This window comes from Heliangelus exortis, chromosome 6 (assembly GCF_036169615.1).
Source record: "Heliangelus exortis chromosome 6, bHelExo1.hap1, whole genome shotgun sequence".
NCBI lineage: Eukaryota > Metazoa > Chordata > Aves > Apodiformes > Trochilidae > Heliangelus > Heliangelus exortis.
In genome coordinates, this window is record NC_092427.1 from 20,769,902 (window position 1) to 20,784,294 (window position 14,393).

Consider the following 14,393-nt stretch of genomic DNA (forward strand, 5'->3'; position numbering starts at 1 on the left):
TCACTAGTTAAAAACAGCTAATGGCTTCTGTGGATAGATTTGCAACCTTAGGAACCTCATTGTTACCAGAGGGAACAACTACATTTTTATCTTGCATATGAATCATGGAAAGAAGAGGACAAAAATCACTGTTACAGAGGAAGAGGTTTTCCAGTTCTGCTGCAGCTCACATGTTCCATTCTGAATCCAACAGCTGGACAAAACTTCCAATGCAACAGCTTTTAATTCTTTTTCTCACTGACAGAAAGGACTGAAACAGGATACAAATACAAAAGGAAAATAGGAAAGAAAAAAACCAAAGGCAATCAAACAACCTTGTATCATATAAGGAGTAAAATCCAGGGATAAAAAAAATTAGAGTTAAAAAAGCTACCTATGGTGGCTGAAATAATTAACTCTAAGGGCTTCCAGTGCCTGCCTTTTGTACCCTGCCCTCCAAGGGGAGGATTACTAACCTAGAAAGTGGGAAAAAGATGGTATTGCAGATTCACATCCTACATGCTTATAGCTCCTACAGACAGATACATGAACCCTCCCCACCTGCTTGCTCAAATCAGGGTGCTGAGCTGCCTTTATGTTTTAGAGAACACAAACATTTCACTGTTTCAAGAAAAAGCAGACCTGAAGACTTTTTCCAAAATTACTGAAGACACAAACAAAACAGTTGCTATTCCTCCCACACTGGCCTTCTCCCTTCAGTTGTACTGCTCTCTTTCCTGCTCTCATTTCAAAGAATCATAGGATATGTCAAGTTGGAAGGGATCCATAAGGATCATCGAGTCCAACTCCTGTCCCTGTGTCTTGCCTGGGTGTGCAGGGAGGGACCAGTCCTCTTCAACCCTATTTCCCTGTGTTTGGATCTGGTTGCCCCCTGTTTTCCTCTAACTTCTTGTCTATGTCAAAAAGCCTCTGTTAGCTGTATCTTGTTCCTGGGTAATTACACCCCTTGCAGTATTTGATGTCCAACATCACAGGACAGCAAGGGCTGGGTAAATTCTATGACCTCCTGACCCAGCTCGAGAAAAATGCAAAAGGAATGCTCTGCTCTGTCAAGGCACATATGTAAGATTTATGTTATCTGCTGAATGCTCCAAATGAAAGGGGTAAGCAGGACTTACCTCTGCACACCCTTTCCACAGGTCTGCAAAGTGCAGTCCTAATGGATCCTGCTCTGGCCAACATCCCAGTATGGTGAAGACTGCCTACAAGGATACAATGCCAGTCTTGTTCGTTTCTTTTTTTTTTTTAAACAAGGTTGCACCTTTTTGTAAAATTTTCTGCTAGTCATTCTTTACCAAACAGCATTAGGGAAAAAGATAACTCTACAAAAAGGTGCAAAGAGTATACAACAACTCTGCATCAAAAAAATCATGGCCATAAGGTTGAGGGAGGTGATTCTCCTCTACTCTGGTCTCATGAGATCCCACCTTGAGTATTGTGTCCAGTCCTGGAATCCCCAGTGTAAGAAAGACATAGAGCTTTTGGAGTGAGTCCAAAAGGGCCACAAAGATGCTCAGACAGCTGGAGCACTTGTCCTGTGAAGACAGTCTGGGAGTTGGGGTTGACATTATACAAGGGCATGTAGTGATAGGACAAGGGGTAATAGCTTAAAACTGGAAGAGGGAAGATTTAGGTTAGATATTAGGAGGACATTCTGCACTATGAGGGTGGTGAGACACTGGCCCAGGTTGCCCAGAGAAGCTGTGGCTGCCCCATCACTGGAAGTGCTCAAGGCCATACTGGATGGGGCTTGGAGCAACCTGGTCTAGTGCCCAGGCAGGGGGGTTGGAACTGGATGATCTTTAAGGTCCATTGCAACCCAAACCATTCTATATTGTTATCATGACCTCAGCTCCCTTCCTGGTTTTCTTTAACAGAAGGTATACTGGGCAGATTTAGCAGCTCATGTTCACATCTGATGTCTGTTCTAGCATTTCATTTTATTGTGGCAGTGGGGTGGGAGAGGAAATAAAACAAATTTCCTTTTTCCTCATCCCAGCTGACACACCTTGGACCATGTATCTGCTTTTTTTTTTTTTTTTTTATTAGACTCACAGGAAAAAAAAACCTGAAATAATCACAACATGAATTAGGGTATTCACATGAATTAGGGTATTCACAGACATAGCACAGATGTGTAAAAGCCTTCAAACCACTTTTCACACCTCTGTGGCTTTTCGGCACAAAAAACAAAATAGTAACAGAATACTCCTGACATTCTATTTCTGTAAACCTCAGTCCACATGGGTCTGCAAAGTACTTGGTCTCAAATTCCATGAAGAACACCTTTCATTTTGCTCCTACAGGTAGAAATTTTATACAAGTGAAGAAAGGTATCAGACTGCACACATCTTGTTTCACCTATGGAAAAAAGCCCAGCACACTGTTTATTAGTAATTTTTCTTCCAATCACTTGGCAGGTTCTTAGAAGATGACAAATCACTCTAGTAATCACCCTATTTCTCTGTTGTATCACTACAGAGAAAAATTGGAAGTCCCAGATTACTGAAATTTCAATTTGTTACAGAGCAATACAGCATTTCTTTTCTCAGATCAAAATAATACATCTGCTTTAGAAGTGTGTCATACAGGAGTGCAATATAAAATACAGAAAGGAAGAATCTTAAAGTATCTTTTCTCCCCAGGAAAGACTTATTCTCTAAGAAAACAAAGGTTTTCTTATTACAATCACACTAGAAACTAAAACTAATTCTGAACAGAAATAAAAGGTGGGCCAGTCAGCAAGAGAAAAATGCTTTACAAGTCCAGTGTGACACGATTCTTCCACTCAGAGGGAAGGTGGTATCAAGCAGCAAGAGAAATAATCTCATTTAAAGAAAAGAGCTGAAGGAAACATGAAACCATCCTTATATACTTAAGGTTAATTTACTGTAATGCTGAAGCTACCTTAAATGCCTACAGGAGATCAGGCACTTGCCTAATTCAGGGTAGGTTTCATGGTAATTGTTGCAATTTAGAAGGCAAAGAATAGCAAAAATGGTGGTTTCTGGTTGTAATCATCATTTTCATATGAACTATATGACCATCACTTTACCAACTAGATACTAACTCTATGATGCTCTTAGTAAGCTGTTAAATGTCAATAAACTTTGGGGTTTTTAAACAGTTAAGCAGTCGAGACCTTACTGCCTGACACACACACTATTCATCAAATTCAGCATGTTAAGAAGGCCTCAGAAAAGCAAAAGAGAAGACCTGCATTGGTCTCCAACACAAAGGCATTGCACTTAACATCCATTTACCCAAAGCTATGTTCACATCCAGAATGGAAAAATCACAGCTCCTGCACTGACATGCAACAGCCCCCTCTGCACTGCTGCTGTACTTCATATAAAATGGGAGCATATGGAGTTGACAAAGAAATAAAACTATAAAATAATCTCTACTACAGATGGTTACTAAGAGTGAATCATATGGGCTGAACTTCCTTTAATACAAACTCGATTAGAAATTTTGACCCTATACCTTACAGGGAGGATTAGAGCTCTTAATTAGAGCTCTCAACAGTTTTTTCTACTGTTAATGAAATGGAATGGTGTCATTAGCAAGGCTTGTCAGCTACACTTATGTGCAAAGAAATGATCTGACACTGCTTTTGTAATCTAATCCTTTCAGGAAAACCAGTCAGAATGTCACTCAAGCACTGTAAATAAAAATCTTTGAAGACAAAGAGGACAGATGGCAACACTCTCAAGGAATATCAACTATAAAATATTCATAGCTTAGAAGAATACTATTAATTCTGCGATCAATCAATACATTTGAATCTAACAAGAAAAAAACCAAAATATTTTCTGTTCATGAAATGAAGATCTCTATTTACTAATTTTTGCTGAAGGCTTTTTGTATTCAGTGAGATACTACATAACCATTTCTCCCTCTCTGGATGCAGAAGCAGCAGCCATCAACATTATCTACATGCAGTTTTGTTGCAAGGCTCAATTATCACCACCCACCCTCCCATCAGTCCTAGCTACAAGGCAGCAAAAACATTTAAGGCAAGCTTATAAAATACAAGACTTGGGCACTACTGCAATTACACAAGGAAAAGCCTTGTTCATGCCTCCCTTTGCCTCTCCTCCCCTTTTAACTACAATGCAAGACTGTTAAAATGTCAGGTACAATGCTTAATAGCTTCCTTTGGTAAGAGTTAATTTGAAACAAATGTTATCATAGATGCATGAAGCTACAAACTATTGCTGAAAAGACAACTACAGAAAGAGACAAAAACAGTGAGATGTACTAAAGACTTGAAATTAAAAGGAAACAAATCAAAATGATACACAAAACAAGGGGAAAAGACTATAGTACAGAAACTGCCATCTGTTTCTTCAAAACAAGAGCTGCCATGAAGACAATGTATAGTTACCTGCATCCATATCTGCAAAGAATGGAACAGCCAGTAAGGAAAAGAAGGAACCAGAAATTCAGTGTCTTAGAGTTGGATTTAAAAGCTCATAAGGAGAGTAGATAAAAAAACGAACAAGTATTTAGTGTAAGATGCACCTCTATAAAGTACTGATATTTCCAATTTCAAGCTTGAAACTTGAAATCATGTTAAACACTACAAAGCTTTCAGCTATAAATTAGTTTTCTGTGGCATAAGAACATTTTAAAAAACCCAAAACTTCAATACCAATGTTTTAGTATGTTAAAAAAGAACAAGTTTTATCTTTAGTTTAGGGGTTGTGAAATTCTTTTGCTTTACCACATGAGCATCCAAAGGGCCCAATTCTGTAGAAATCCAGTACTTGATACAGTTTTTGTATCTTCTGAATACACAAACTGTATTCAAATACACACTTCAAACCACATCTGAGGCTTTCAGCAGCCCAATTGAAAGCAGCAGAACCAGAGAGAATAGTCAGCTCTTCTCAATAAAGGACAGAAAGTTTCTCACATGGATACATTAATGGGTGCCAAAATGTTCCATGATGCTAAGTAGGTATGAAAAAGCTGCAGCTATATTAACTGTATATACTTATCTCAATCTCAGAATATTAAATGGAAAAAAAAAAAAAAAAAAGAAAATCTATCTCTATGAACACTGCAATAGCAAATCAGATTCTTTAACAATTCATTTCTTCATGATTAAAAATGAATTAAAGATGTAGTTTGTGGAGGAAAACAAGCAGAGCAATTTGTTTCTCTACATACCTTCAGGTGACTCCTCTTGGACGTAGGTGCCAGTCAGATACCGATGCACAAGTGCTGACTTGCCACTTGCTAGGTTACCCACAATCCCCTGAGGGAAAAAAAAAAAAGGAAAAAGCTAAATTGCAATTAATCCCCACCAAAAACCAGTATATTGAGGCAGTATTTTAACACAGAAATAAACTCTCCACACTTGAGGAGAAAACCCAGCAAAATAAAACCTCTTCAGAACACGCCAAGAGATAAAACTATCAGCAAAGTGAAGGCTACAGCAGAGCACAGACACACAAAACAGATCAACCAAACCCATTTCTGCTAGCAGTGCTCCTTCACTCACTCACTCACCACTGGTGCTACAGGGAACATCAGGCTACACATAGACTTCAGGGAAGAAGTCTGAAGCTCAAAGCAAGCTTCCCACTTCTTTACTAGAAAACAGAAAACCATAGGAAAAGGCTTCTGGGGGTCACCCCTCACATGATTCCCACTGACATGCACACATGGCTATAAAACAGATATGTCCTGGCAGGTCAACTAGGACTTGTAAGCTTATTAGTAAAGTCAGGGGCTTGAACAACTCACACTGACCATGCCCAAACATAGGCAGCATTGAGAATGTCTGACCATCAAACACAACTATCCAATCTTCAGGTATCAGTGACTCCTGTTCAGCTGGTGATACAGTATTTGTTTTCAAAACCCAGCAGGATGAAGTAGGCTGCAGCCCAACACCAGAAGTGTTTCCCCAGAGGTACCCAAATGCCACAGGCTGCCCAGGGAACTGGTGGAGCCACCATCCCTGGAGCCGTGTAGATGTGCTATTGAGGGACACCGTTTAGCGGCAGCCTTGGCAGTGCTGGCTACCTTCCTGGACTCACTTATCTTAAAAGGTCTTTTCCAAACAAAACCATTTTATGATTCTAACACTTGTGTTCCTTCACAACCCTGCAACATGAACCCTGATCAATGAACATGTGCAGCCCAGAAAGCCAACCAGATCCTTGGCTGCATCAGGAGAAGTGTGGCCAGCAGGTCCAGGGAGGTGATTCTCCCCCTCTGCTCTGCTCTCGTGAGACCCCACCTGGAGCACTGAGTCCAGTTCTGGAGCCCCTTTTACAGGAGGGACATGGATGTGCTGGAGTGTGTCCAGAGAAGGGACATGAGGATGATCAGAGGGCTGGAGCAGCTCTCCTGTGAAGACAGACTGAGAGAGTTGGGGTTGTTCAGTCTGGAGAGGAGAAGGCTGAGACCTTACCAAGGTCTTCCAGTACCTGAAAGGGCTACAGGAAAGCTGGGGAGGGACTTTTTAGGATGTCAGGTAGTGATAGGACATGGAGGAATGGATTCAAAAAGAGGATGGGAGATTTAGATTGGATATTAGGAAGTTCTTCATCATGAGGGTGGGGAGACACTGGAACAGCTTGCCCAGAGAGGTGGTGGAAACCCCATCCCTAGCAGTTTTTAAGGCCAGGCTGGACAGGGCCCTGAGAAACCTGATCCAATGGGAGGTGTCCCTGCCCATGGCAGGGGGGTTGGAACTGGATGACACTACAGGTCCCTTCCAACCCTAAAAATCCTATGATTCCATGATCTCCATCTGCACTGTATGGCTACAGGAGCAAACACCACACACTGCCCATACCTCTGGCATCCCCAACAAGCTCACAAGCTTGTTGAGCCACAAGCTCAATCAGGGCACCCACAGCTGTCCTTAGTGTGACCACAATGACAGTGCTGTGGCACAAGAGGCAGCTCTGGCTGTTCCCATGGCCCTTCGCTGCCTCAGCCGTAAGTGAGTGCTGCTGCTGAGCCTGGAAGCAGGAGAACAGCACAGAGATGAGATCCTGCACTACCTTGTTCCCAAGGGCAGACAAATAGGAAAGGTGAATTTCTGATGGAATTCCTCATTTGCCCTTTCTTCAGGAGAGCAAGGTCATGGCCACAGCTGGTGTTGCTAACTTCAATAATTTGCAGCACTGTAATCAAATTATTATTTTGGTAATGGTAAGAGTTCTGCTTTTATCCAGAATTAACTGAAGCCTTAGATGTCTCATGCATGCTGACCACTTAAAATCAATTCACTACAGCAGCTACCCAGCAATTTATTTTCCTACCACTGGCTCAGAACATGAGGACAAGGTACCCAAGACAAAAGGATTCACACAACACAGCTGTGGTGTCACAGAAATGCCCATACCCTGAGACTATTACCTTACACTGGGCATTCGTTTGTGCTTAGTTTTACAGAATGTGCTTGCAGCTCTGGTCTCACCTGCAAGTCCAAAGTGAATTGCTGGGTGCTGTGAATTGGCAGGGCTAAGGGAAGGGATGAAGAAGGAAGCCTTGTGAGGATTCTCCCCAGCATCAGCTAGCTGATGCCACAGTGGACTGGACTCATATCTAGCACCTTCCAGGACTAAAATGTTTCATATTTTAGCATGTGAGGTATTTTGGGATGTATTTGTTGTCCAAATTACACCATCAGTTAAACTGAATTTGTTGACAAGCCCCCCCTGTTATAGTTACATCCACTGACTACCACCTTTTTCTGCTACTTACACCTTTTGCACTCTGAAACCAAAACAGAAACATCACTCTAGCCATGAGGAAGCTGCTCCAATTAAAATGCAATTCCGTGTAAGTGCATTTATCATCAAAAGTTTGATCCATGCTTTCTCTCACCCTCATAAACACTATGATCAACTCAGATACGGAAAAAGACATTTACCACAAGAGAAGTGGGCTAGTGAAGCATAGCTCCAGCTGCCTGCTCAAACTCAGATGTTTTTTCATATATTCACTTTGCATTTGGCCAATGCGTGGCTTGGTTTGGAGCAGCTTGTCCAGTTATGGCTGGAGAACAGGAGCAGAGAACAGGTACCCCATGACACTACCAAGTTCTGTATCTGGGAGATCACAGTCCTTTTGAAGGGTTTAAGAAACTGATTGTGTTTAATTAAATCTGGAAATCCATGTGGCAAACCACAGCAATCTGGCCTCAACAACCCTGTGCTGCTGGCTGGACAAATTGCCACTATGAGGAAGTTGCTGCCCTCCAGTCTCCATCTTTTTAAGGTGTAGAAGGCCAAACACAGGAAATTTCTATCTGTTATTTTTGCCCTCCATGTATATGGAAAAATTACTCAGAAAAGGGAAAAGTTATTGCAAGCAGGTATTAAATCACTGTTAATTTTTGTAGTAGAATGTAGGGTTTGATTCCCTATATGAACCTTTAAAGTATTTTTAAATTCAGTTGCATTCTTCTAAGGGAGGGAGTAAAATCTGGTCCTTGAAACAAACTGTGAAAAATTATTACAGTGAGAGAAAAGGATTTTTACACCCCATCTGGAGTTTTACATACCACCTGCAAACTTCCCTGTCTTAGAGAGGTCTAAGCCTTCCCTACTCAGAAGACCACCCTAGGAAGCTGGTTCATGTAGCCAAACAAATTAATAAAAGTGTATCTTTGAATCATGACTACAGAAACAGAAGACAAATATACTTCATAAAGATAGTTTAGCTGAGAAAAACACTTCAAATTTTGAAATCACTTTCCATGTTTTTTTCCTCAGTGGATTTCATAGAACCCCAAGACTGGTTTAGGTAGGAAGGGACCTTAAAATGCATCCCATTCCAGGCCCCTGCCACAGACAGGGACACCTCCCACCAGACCAGGTTGTTCCAGGCCCCATCCAACCCGGCCTTGAACACTTGCAGAGGAGGGGCAGCCACAGCTTCTCTGGGCAACCTGTGCCAGTGTCTCACCACCCTCACAGTGAAGAATTTATGTCTGGCCTTAATCTACTCCCTTCCAGTTTGAAGAGGGTACCGTCTAAGGAAGGTTTCTGCACAACATTTTCAGAGACAGAAATAAATAAACTCACCACTTTCAGTTCGGGTACAGACCGGCTCAGTGTCCATTCCTGGCTATTTACAAAGGCATCTGTAAAAAGCAGACAACATTCACAAAATCAGAACAGTGACATTCAGTGCTCTGCCACACAGAATTTCATGCTTTGGGTACATGAGACCAAAAGTCACACCGAATCTTACAAGGCCGAGAGCCCAACATGAAGCTTGGATATATTATACAAAACCTCAAGAATGGCAGAAATTGACATTCTGCAGAGTGGATGCACCCTCTGCAGCAGGTCTTGCTGTATCATCTCCACTGGCACTAAGAACTTCAGTGCTTCAGGGTTGTGACTCCCACCCTGTACACAGTTAAACTGCTTCCCACCTTCCCACATCTCTTCTCTACAAGACTTGGACTGCTCATCCCACTAAATGTCAACAGCTGCAACTGCAACTATCAGTAGTAATTTCTCCACCCAGGTCAATGAGAGTATTTGCCTGTTCTGAAATCATGCTTGCTTTGCTGCACATCATACTTAATGCCAACACTGCCACTACAAGCATCATTAAATAAAAACTACAGGGGGGTGAAGGGGTTTATTTCTGAAAAACTGATGAGTTAAGTTCATCAATGCTCCCAACAGAAAGAAAGCAGTTCGGATGCAACTGGGTCCAACCTCACTGGCAATTCCATACAGACAAAAAGAGACATAAGGCTCCATTTTCTTACTTCTAAAAACACTCATAATTTTGTTCCTTCTGTAAAGGTCCAGTCAACAGAAAGCAAACTGGTAAGTGTGTTTCCATTACAAATGAATGCAGCATTCCTCTAAATCTTGATTTCAGCCTCTCCAAAACTACACAAAGCAGAAGAATGACTGCTTGATGCACGCACAGAATGGTTCTACCAAGTAGTTAAGATGCAAGCCCACAGTAATTATGCGGCACTGAAGAAGTCTCAGTGTTGCAACCAATTCCCAGTGTTAAAGGAAATAACAGGGAAAAAAATTCACAGGTCTGTAAGCAAGCAAAGGTTTCATAAGCCATTGCTTCCCCTCCAATCCTTCAGCCAGGAGCAGGTGGCTATTTCATTCTTTTTTTTTGATCCAGGGAATAAAAGGTGGAAGCCATTTACCATCCAAGACAGTATCCTCACTAATAGTTATCACCTGTCCTGAGCTCTGAAAGAGCTGTTGGTGTTGAAGGAGCAGGCAAGCATTTTTCAGTCATCATCCTCAGACCAAACAAAGGCTCCAAGCCAACGTAGGGAAAGATAAGGACAGAGAGGATGGCAAAGGATACATTGAACTTTAAGAGCTGAGGTGGAAAGAAAAAAAACCCAATTGTCTTGAGCTGTCACAGTCCTCTTCTCCAAAGAGTAATTTTGTAAGTAATTATTACTTAAGTAATTATTACTTACTGCATTGCTCAGAAACTACCACATCAGCATATGAAGAAGCTGCACCAGGCTGGGCCCAAGATTCAGCTATGGCAATTTCCTCTAACTACAGCAGGGCCCAGTAATGGATACTTAGTGAAGAGGAGGAGACACTAGCAGAAGAATATATCTTTCCTATGGATCAAGATCCATCAAGTTGAGCGACTGCCCGAGTGGAAGCTGTCCCTCTCCTCAGCAGGCAGGATCCAGGCTCCTTCACCTGACACAGGCAGCCACTGCCTTGCTTTCCTGCCTCCAGCCAGAGGACAATCTGGAAACCAGAAGCAAGTGAAAATTGAAGTCTCAAATCAGAGAGAAGAGTCAAGGAAATCTTTCTGCAGCACGCCAAGCCAAAAATAAACTGGAGATGCAGACAAAGAACCAGCAAGCTTTCCATCAGGAACATCACATAACAGACCTGCTCTAGAAGCCTTATGATTAAAGCTCTCAAAAGGGACCACAACTTGGTCTGGATGTTTTCCTTCCTTCCTGTGGGAGGAAAGGTTTTCCTTTACAGTGTGCAGTGGAAGATGTTGGATCACAAAGGTGTGGACACAAGAGCCCAGAGCAGAAAAGCAGTGCCTTGGCTTTGGGCTTCCTTCCTGCTGCCAAGAGTTGAACATTGAGCTGAGGTTGTGACTGACTCATTCCAGGTGCCAGATCTTCTAGGACAGCCCCTGGAAAGCCTGCAGAGCACTGCGACAGCAGGAATCAAAATGCCACCTCCAGAAACCTGCTATAGCCTTTAGCATACAAGAAATCCTTCCCTAACTTGTCCTGACAGTAAAACTACAAATACTCCTGGTTTTGCTTTCAACTGGTGTTGAAGCAGTGGAAAAGGAGAATAAATTGTGATTCAAACCAACCAAGCATGAAAGAATTGACCCGTAACGAGAAGCCAAGAAAGCAAGAAGTTCCTTTCCACAGATATTTACATCTACTTATGTTGTTCATCACTTGTGGAACAGTAACAAAGGTTCAATTGTTTCAAACATGTGAAAACTTAAAAGTGCAGTTTTAAATGTTACCATGTTTAGCCATTACCATGAAGGTATCAAACAATTTGCACTTATAAATCTGATGCCTTGGATTACCACTTTTTTTTTTTTAATTCTTTCACCAGAACTCATTAGTCAGCCTATAAACTACACAAATTATACCAACCACCTCCATATCAAAGCGAATTACAGTATAGCTAACAAGTAAAATCCACATCCTACCATGCAAAAACTTGGTTATCAGATCAAGAAAGACTTCTCTGGTTAAGCCTGGTTTCACAAAACAGTTCTTTGTAAGTATTAATTACATTTAACTGCATGGCAGACCTCAGTTACCCTGCATTCTTCTTCATAACCCCAAATACCATTTATAGAATTACTGAATCATTTTGGTTGGGAAAGATATTTCAAATCATCAAGTCCAACAATTAACCAAGCACCAAAAGCACCACTAAACCACAGTAACACTAATTTGAGTAGGTGCTGGATTTGTTGACAAAGCCACTTTCTCATTTTGGTTAAGTACCTGGTTACTGCTACACACGTTTTGAGTGTCCAAAATACTTGAGAATACTTCATTGCAAATAGATCCCTGTTAAAAACCAAACCAAACAAGCTCAACCTCAGTCCAACTGATTTAAAGTAAGTTTTCACAATACTATTATCTTCAATTGGCAATTAAATTGCAGAAGGCCTTCCATTGCTTTTAAAAAATACACCCCCCCAACTATATCTACGAGGCAATATTCCTTCCCAGCATAATTTACTTTGGCATGTACACAAAAAAAATAACAGTTAAAAACACAGCATGTTATGAAACAATGTGCTTTTATAGCAAAAAGAGGTTAATGCACCCTATTTGTATGGATGTTCAAATACTGAGCTAATCAATTTAGTTCTAGTACAAATGTCTTGGAAAGGAATTACTTATTCCAAGTTCATCCCAAGACCCATGGGATTTAAGGTGAAAAGGCCAAATACTTGCAGACAGAACATGACAAACTTGAGGATTTGCTTTAAAAAAAAAAAAAAAAGTAATTACATTATAGCTACAACATGACTGAAACACTTGATGCACCAAACTGCAGCATGCAAAAGCCAGACTGTGCAGTCCACAAACATACTCAGCTGAAGAACCAAAAATCCACTCCCACATGTTGACTTAAGCATATTGGAAGAGTTTTGTGTAATAAACAGAACCACATGTACGAAGTGGATCAACTGGAGTGTTGTTTGCATTACTTTCCAACGTTGGAATTCAAGTGAACTCAACCTCCACATCTGACTACAGACTATACATATGAAAGGAATGGCTTTTGTCAATAATTCATCACAGTTGTATGTCCTGTTAATTTAACTTCTGCATCAATGATCAAAGGCTTCAAATATGCATGGTGTCAACCATTTATTTTTAAAATATGCCCCAGAAAGATTGTTTCTGCATTTTCTTCACCAAGTCCACTTTACCAGAAAATAGCCTCTATTTTTTTCATATTAATTTTATTTTATTTTTTATTTCCACCACTACATTTACAGTTTCTCACTTCCACTTCCACATCATTACACCAAAGCAAAAACTAAAACAAGAACCCTGAAATTTTTATATAGGAAAACACATCTTCTTCAAACCCAGGAACAGTAACTAAAAATTAAATAAATATTAGCAAAACAATGTTACTGAGAGACAACAGGATCATGGTTCAATGAAAGGTTCGTGTATCAGAGGAGCAGAGGGAAGTCACATAGGAAAACTGGAGATGTTCCATAGCAATTACAGAAGTAACAACAGGAAAAGTGTGGTTTAGGTGCTCAGCAGTCAGCTTTATCCCATACTTGATTTTTAACACTAGAGGCCCTGTGCTAACTTAAATTAACTCCATTTACCACCATGGGCAGCAACACAGCTAGTCAGCCCACTAAGTAAATACTTTTAACCAGTCCAGATTAAATTTACACCACCCTTGCCATCCTTTGCACCCCCCCCAGCTCCAAAAATCCCCAGAAGCCAACACAGTCTGTCTGCTGATGAGTATTTTGGGAGACCCTAAGCTGCCTCAGTACAAACACAGCACCCACAGCATTGCCAACACGGGAGGCTCCGCATCACTGTGCTCCGCTAACCTTGTCTTGTCCTTCATTGTCACTGAAATAGGACTAGCAGATTAATCAAAAGCCTGAGCTCACAGATTTCTTTCCATCTGATTGAGATGAAAACCTAATGGCAAACCTGTCCAAAAGGAGGGATGAGCTAGGAGCAGGTAGATGTCTCTGCAGTATGACATGAGAAGACTTACGTCGTCCATGATTGTTGGAAAGCTTCTTAGTAAGAGCTTCCCCCAGGCTATCCCAGAATACCTTTGCTATCCTTTTAAATAAAGAAAAACTATTCAAAAAATAAATTTCTCTGGAAACCCACAGCAAAAGATCATTTTCTTTTTGATAAGAACAGGAGCCCTCAACAACACATGAATTAAGTTTATGTACCAAGAACTGTATCACACCCTGATCCCCCTTCTCAATAACTTCTGCATTACAAGCAATATCCAGTTACCTCCTGGCTTTGAAATATAAACCTGAGAGCCAACAGGTACAGAAAATATTCCTACAAGTTTCCACTTGAGCTGAAAAATGCAGATAAAAGCATGCATCTTTCTCTTGGAGTTGTAATCAAAGGAGCACTTTCAGACTATTTCCCACTGCTTATGTGCTAATTTTCTCCCAGCAAAGAGGGAAACATGCAACCTTTGGGTTGAGACTTGTGATACTCATCAAACATGCATTTTTCAGAGGCAGGGTAATCTCTCAGCATTTCTCAGCTCTCAGCATTTCAAGGCAAAGCATCAACTCAATTCCAACACAGTACAGCAGAAAAATATTCCGACATGCTTATTTTAAGTTTTGCATAAAATTTTATTTGGAAGAGTGTG

The 14,393-nt window shown here is 41.0% G+C and overlaps 1 protein-coding gene across 10 annotated transcripts in view; it reads right to left on the minus strand.

Moving 5' to 3' along the window:
• The window catches only part of AGAP1 (ArfGAP with GTPase domain, ankyrin repeat and PH domain 1), a 346,938-nt gene that overhangs the window by 234,639 nt on the left and 97,906 nt on the right, over positions 1-14,393 (minus strand). For 6 of the 10 annotated variants that reach the window (XM_071747095.1, XM_071747094.1, XM_071747093.1 and 3 more), the window contains exons 2-3: positions 9,060-9,118; positions 5,179-5,266 (exon numbers count right to left, since the gene is read on the minus strand). In XM_071747095.1, coding sequence (XP_071603196.1) covers positions 5,179-5,266; positions 9,060-9,118 — 147 coding nt within the window. Of the gene's footprint in view, positions 1-4,390; positions 4,403-5,178; positions 5,267-9,059; positions 9,119-14,393 lie in introns of all 10 variants that reach the window. The other 4 variants (XM_071747092.1, XM_071747089.1, XM_071747085.1 and 1 more) reach the window with 1 other exon arrangement.